This window comes from Synchiropus splendidus, chromosome 4, assembly GCF_027744825.2.
Source record: "Synchiropus splendidus isolate RoL2022-P1 chromosome 4, RoL_Sspl_1.0, whole genome shotgun sequence".
In the NCBI taxonomy this organism is placed as follows: domain Eukaryota; kingdom Metazoa; phylum Chordata; class Actinopteri; order Syngnathiformes; family Callionymidae; genus Synchiropus; species Synchiropus splendidus.
In genome coordinates this window covers 28,589,132-28,595,989 of record NC_071337.1, presented here as the reverse complement: position 1 = coordinate 28,595,989, position 6,858 = coordinate 28,589,132, and the positions used below count along the sequence as shown (strand labels likewise).

Below are 6,858 nucleotides of genomic sequence, written 5' to 3'. Positions count from 1 at the left end.
AACAGAGCTAGTGTATTTCAAAAATTATTCAAAGGATTGTACTATGTTTTCAACATTACCAAGGTACCTGGAGTGGTTCATACTGTTTTAGCATTTATGGTTTTATTAATGGAACCGCAATATAACGCACATGTATGCATATTGGTATGTATCTAAGTTTTGTCTACCCCAACTTACATTCCCACCAACAATTGTTGCCATTAGTTCAAGGGAGCAATGTACAAGCAGAAAAGTGTCTTATTATAATAAAGTTATACAGAGAAGGCAAAGATAAAATAAACAACTTTTGTTTTAATGGAAACTGCATTTTGGTCGTCATTCTTTATTATTACAGTGGATCATGCCGCTTTAGAAGTCTCTTCTTAAAGTCATGCTGCAGTTCATTCTGAAGAGGAGGTGCCTCAGCCATCATGGAGGTTCAAACCAAGAAGAACAAGGATGCAACCGAGTTCCTAACCTCAGTAGAGTGGCAGGGGGGCTCTGTGCTTGGGGAGAATGAACCTTTGGTCGCAAGTTTTCAATCTAGATGATGCAGCTTAACACCTATCCTGACTTGTCTCCACACCGAACATCAACAAGATGCGGTCACTGTACTGCAGGGATGGTATCATCCTGTCAGCGCTCAAACATGACACCAAAGAATTCAGCCTTTTGAGGACCTAGGAAGGGTCCTGGTGGTTCTTAAACCCCTCCATATGTGAATGATGAAGGCCTCTGGCCTCATTTGGTCCATGGAAAGCAGATGCTATGGTTTGGGTCCCTCCTCCAGAACCCATCTCTTAGCACCACACAGGCATCTCTGGCATGATCTCTTGAAAGCAAAGGTAGTGGTCACTTTTACAAGTGATTTTATTTATTTGAATTGTTATATTCACAAATGATATTTACGGTTTTGCACTGGCACCAAGAACACCACCGAAATGACAATTTGAACATTTCTTAAAGGACCTATCCAGTGAAAACAAGAGAAGTCTTAAGTAACAACGTTCTGAGCTTTTCGGATATCTTCATATTTTGACAAGAATGATTTCAGCTCACTTTGAACTGGACGCTAGTCGCAGTTTGAATCACGTTTTTGAGTCCCATTTCTATGGAAACGTGAGTGGAGTTAGGGAGAACAGCCGCACGGTGGCAGCAGCACGCGCACCTCCACTGGACCGTCGAGTAAGAGCGAGCTGTTTATTATTGTAGCCCCATAGGTTTGACGATTAATCGAATTTAAGGACTCGCGGATATTTAAATTCAAGGTAAGTGGCAAGAACGCTGTCTTCTGAAGTCCCCACCTCGCGCTGGGAAAGATGTAAACCCTTTTATGCGAAGCTTGCATTAGCTTGGTGTGCTAGCAGTTGCCTGATTAAAAAAAAAAGTTCTGACATCTGACTTCATGACGCACATCAATGTGGACTCTGAAGTCTTTATTACTGATTTTCTAGTCAATAAAACGTGCAGAAAAATCACAGCATTTGTCGAGACCTGGGAATATATCAGAGCTAACTGTTGAGTTAGCTGCTAGCCGGGTTCGTTTAGCCACGGTCTTCCTCTCGTGGGTTTTTGTTCCGAAGCTGATCTCTGTGTCTCGGCAGGTCCTAACGATGAGCAGTTCTGAAGAGGTGTCGTGGATCTCCTGGTTCTGTGGGCTCAGAGGAAACGAGTTTTTCTGTGAGGTGAGATCCCGTCCTTCCATCCTCGGACATCCAAATCACACCTTCTCAGCTGTCGTGACCTCCAAGCAGCTCAGGCGTTTGTTATATTAGTTTTTATTAGTCCTGTATAGTCATGTTTTTTGTTACAGTGGTAACACATTTGAATAACAGGGAAGGTAAATGACAAGTCAGGCAGCCACTTACCGAGGTGTGTGGAGTGTTTACAAGCTGGTCCAGCCATTCTACACGTAAGTTAAACTTGGAAATCCCATTTGATAAACTTCCAGAATATGGATGTTTGCGTTCCAGTGAAGGACCTACTTCAAAAGAAGAAGCACAGTGAATCACTCGTTGTTTAGTTTTTAGTTTCTAGTTTGTAAATGTTGGGTAGTGTTAAAAGGCTCACAATGTCATAGATCTACCCTTAAAACCTCTCTTAAACTTGTATACATGTGTTTGATAGGAAAATCTAAACTGAACTGTTTGTTTCTGTTCTTCATATTTATGATACATGTTTTCCATTTTGTGTTTGACTTCAAGCTGCAATCTTTCTGTCCCCTCAGGTGGATGAAGACTACATCCAGGACAAATTCAATCTGACTGGGCTTAATGAGCAGGTTCCTCACTACCGCCAAGCTTTAGACATGATTCTCGACTTGGAACCAGGTGTGTTTTTACACCATGTTCTATTTTCTGATGTCTAACATGAAAAACAAAGTGAGTGCAAATGGCATTCTGCACCTGCAGATGAGGAGCTGGAAGACAACCCTAACCAGAGTGACCTAATCGAGCAGGCTGCTGAGATGCTCTACGGCCTCATTCACGCCCGCTACATCCTCACCAACCGAGGCATCGCTCAGATGGTGAGATCTGGGGTTCAGATACAGGCTTTTGGGCTTTCAAGTCATGATGGGCGATAACTTATCGTACACAATTTACCGGCAAACACAATCTCCACAATGACAATTCTGCATCTCACGATAAATTCGATAAACACGCTGCACATTCGCTGCATCAGACTCTCACAGTCGTGTGCAAAAGTTTAGCCCCCCCGATCATTTTCAAGATTCTCCTTTATAAATCATGAGTTGTTCGGATCAGTAATTTCAGTTCAATATGTCATATAGCAGACAAACAGTGATATTTCAGAAGTGAAATGAAGTTTATAGAATTTACAGACAAGTGTGCAATAATGACTTAAACAATATTAGGCAGGTGTATATGTTTGGGCACCCTTATTGTTTTATTGATTTGAATACCTTTAGCATGAATTATTGAACACAAAATGTGTTTGGTAAGCTCATTGACCCTTAACCTACATACACAGGTAAAGCCCATCATGAAAGGGTATTTAAGGTGGCCAGTTCCGAGTTGTTCTCCTCTTTGCATCTTCTCTGAAGAGTGGCAACATGGGAGCCTCAAAACAACTGTCAAATGACCTGAAAACAAAGATTGTTCAACATCATGGTTTAGGGGAAGGATACAACAAGGTAGCTCAGAGATTTCAGCTGTCAGTTTCCACTGTGAGAAACATAGTGAGGAACTGGAAGACCACAGGCACAGTTCTAGTTAAGGCCCGGAGTGGCAGGCCAAGAAAGATCTCAGACAAGCAGAGGCCAAGGATGGTGAGAACAACCAACCCACAGACCAGCTCCAAAGACCTACAACATGATCTTGCTGCACATGGTGTCACTGTGCATCATTCAACTATTCAGCGCAGTTTGCACAAGGAGATGCTGTATGGGAGAGTGTTGCGGCAGAAGCCTTTTCTGCGCACAAGCCACAAACAGAGTCGCTTGACGTATTCAAAACCACATTTGGACAAGCCAGCTTCATTTTGGAATAAAGTGCCGTGGACTGATGATGGAGTTATTTGGACATAACAAGGGGCGGTATGCATGGCGGATGAAGAAAACTTGCTTCCCACAGTAAAATTTGGTGGTGGTTCCATCATGCTGTGGGGCTGTGTGGCCAGTGCAGGTGCTGGCAATCTTGTTAAAGTTGAAGGTCGCATGGATTCCAGTCACTATCAGCAGATACTTATGAACAATGCTCAAGAATCAGTGACAAAGTTGAAGTATCCAGCCCCCGACCCTAAACACTGCTGAAATTCTACTAAGGCATTCATGCAGACGAACAAGTACAACATTCTGGAATGGCCATCTCAGTCCCCAGACCTGAACATTATTGAAAATCTGTCCATGCTCGGAAACCGTCAAACCCGACTGAACTGGAGATGTTTTGTAAAGAAGAATGGTCAAAAATACCTTCAACCTGAATCCAGACCCTCATTGGAAGCTATAGGAAGCGTTTAGAGGCTGTTATTTCTGCAAAAGGAGGATCTACTAAATATTGATGTCATTTTTCTGTTGGGGTGCCCAAACTTATGCACTTGTTCTCGTCACACAGAAGACAGACGTGTGACCTGAATCCATCTAGACCACCAGTGAATGTGGCAATTCAGATAAGATATCAAAATGTTTTGGGGTGATTTCACATATTTCACGAGTTCGCGACATCAGATAAAGTACACATTGAATTGAGGGAATGGAAAGAGGTGGTGTGACGTCAAGAATACTTTTTCTATGAAGCCGGCAAGATCTTGTCGATTCAGCGTCTTTGTCAGCGCATGTTAACGCTTGACTATTTTCTCTTCCAGTTGGAAAAATATCAGCAAGGAGACTTTGGTTACTGCCCTCGGGTCTATTGTGAGAATCAGTCGATGCTTCCCATCGGTGAGTGGATCCGAAAACCTTTGACATAAACATTCGTTTGTCCATTCAATTTCCCTCTAATGCATTATGGTTACATTTGAAACCTCCCCACGCCATTCTACGTTATACAACATTGCTTTAAATTAGGGGTGGGATTCGATTAAAAAATTATCTAGTTAATCGTACGTTTAATGGTACAAGAATATTTGCCACAAGAAGCCACATTTTTCAATTTGAATTAATTTGGTATATTACTGAATCAAATGATGGACCCCTACATTCATTTAAACAACAATATATTGTTTATTTTGCATCAGTTTGACAATAGCACAATTAATCAGAATGGTGGCTACATTCAAGTTTTTATATCACCTTATTTAAACTGAAGCTCTTTTCATGTCGTGAAAATATCTGTATAAGAATTTCAATTTTATCAGAATCAAATACATTCAGAGCAGTGGAAACCCTGGCCATTGTGTAGAGAAAAACCTCCCTGAACAAAAGCAAACAGATGCTTTTGTTTGCTTTTGTTCAGGGATTCCTCCATGTTTGTTGTTGTTGTTATCATCCTAGCTGCCACGTGTCTTGTGCATCAGTGGGATCAGTGGACCAGGAACTCCTGCACTTACACAGGTTCCCTGTTGTCTGGAGAGCAAACTGTTATTATTTTTGTAATTAATTAATCGTAATTAACTTGTTAAAGTCCCACCACTACTTTAAATACATTCCGTAGGGTGCTGTCAATTTTTCCCACTTCCACTATTTTCAGTGGAAAAAAGTACAGTGACTAGTTTTACACTAACTATAAGACTTTTTGTATTTTAGTTTCCTGGCATGCACAGGTTAATATCACTTTCTCATAGACACTTGTGTTGTTGGACTGCTGTTTTCACTGCTTCCTCCTTCCATAACTGTGGAACCATATTCATATGAAATGGCAACACCATAACTTCTGCATTCTCAAGCAGCGGGAAATGTCGAACAACCAGCTTTGTTGAGTTGCTGTGCTTGCAGATGAGTTTATGTAAACCCATCTCCACAGGTCTTTCAGACATCCCCGGCGAGGCCATGGTGAAGCTCTACTGCCCCAAGTGTATGGACGTCTACACGCCCAAATCCTCCAGGCACCACCACACTGACGGCGCCTATTTTGGAACTGGCTTTCCCCACATGCTGTTCATGGTTCACCCAGAGTATCGATCCAAGAGGCCTGCTAACCAGTTTGTCCCGAGGTCAGTATAAGATGTGCAGTGTGGAGTCACTGTGGAGATGTTAGTGGACAGCTTACGAGTGGTGTCAAGGACACCAGCACGGTGGAGACTTCTTTTTAAGATCAGCAAAGGTTACATGGCGATGATGGGCAGCCACGGCGACAGACTCTTTCAGTGCACTCACCTGGAAAACAAACATGTGGATGCCAGAGCAGACACAGTCGTTCCCACACTGAGTGTTTGTGTTCCGGCCGCCTGTTTGTTGAGGCAGAGCATCAAAAGTCACCAGCCTCGTCTCTGTTTCACATCGCACAAATGTTTTTGCTTTTCAGGCTCTACGGCTTCAAAATCCACCCGATGGCCTACCAGCTGCAGCTGCAGGCCGCGTCCAGCTTCAAGAGCCCTGTCAAAGCCACTATCCGCTAGAGCCCAGTCAAGAAGATGGTGTGAGGCAGACGTGAAAGAGTCAGTGCTGGGATGGAAGCACACGCAGCAGACTTGTTTTCAGTGCCAAAAACAACAGCAGACAGGTCATTTATACTCAACTTAGCTGTGGCTTTTCTACATTTACCTTGTGTTCAGTTCGAGCTGCTGTAGCACAATAAGGTCAGCTCGCAATGGGGGTGCAGTCGTTTGACTCTACAGCGACACTCAGTGGAGGAAGACGCGGGTATTTTTGCAATAACTAGTCCATTTTATCTTGAGCACAGGTGACGCTCGCTGCTGACGTTGCAGGATCTTTTCGGATCCTAAAATCAATCGCGTTCAGGTGTCAGGGTTTTTATTTTCATCATCATCTTCTTTTTCTCCATCAACTGTCTTGTTTTTCGGGGTTATCTGTTGTTGTTTTTTGCCATTGGTTGTGTGAAAGAAAGTTAGCATTTATCAAAAATCAATTTAAAAGGATCTGTATTTATGTGAATTGGAACCTCGAGGCAGGTTTCTGATTCTCAATACATTTTAAATTGTCTTTAAACTGACTTCTGTCGTTTTAATCCGGAGAGCTGCACTTCCTATATCGTCCGCATGGTGCCAGTGTTGTTACGATTCATAATGCATTCAAACTGACTTCAAATTTACTCAACAACCTGAACAATCAAACTGGTAACGACACACCCAACAAATAACCTTTATTGATGCTTGGGGCTAGTTCTTGTCATCATAGCTGGACACCAGAATATGGTGAAGCTGACAGTCAATACAAGATTGTGCTGTAATAAAATTCGTTGGAGAAAAAAACTTGAGCTCTGACAATGAATACACACATAACCAAAGCAGAGTGTGTACTCA

General features: G+C 42.5%; 1 protein-coding gene across 1 annotated transcript; it reads left to right on the top strand.

Moving 5' to 3' along the window:
• The first annotated feature begins 1,112 nt into the window (after positions 1-1,112).
• csnk2b (casein kinase 2, beta polypeptide) lies at positions 1,113-6,218 on the top strand. The gene is made up of 7 exons (XM_053864016.1): positions 1,113-1,247; positions 1,584-1,664; positions 2,207-2,309; positions 2,391-2,506; positions 4,303-4,378; positions 5,400-5,589; positions 5,901-6,218. Exons 2-7 carry the CDS (start codon positions 1,593-1,595, stop codon positions 5,992-5,994), a joined length of 651 nt encoding a protein of 216 aa, XP_053719991.1. The 5' UTR covers positions 1,113-1,247; positions 1,584-1,592; the 3' UTR covers positions 5,995-6,218.
• The last annotated feature ends 640 nt before the right edge of the window (positions 6,219-6,858 follow it).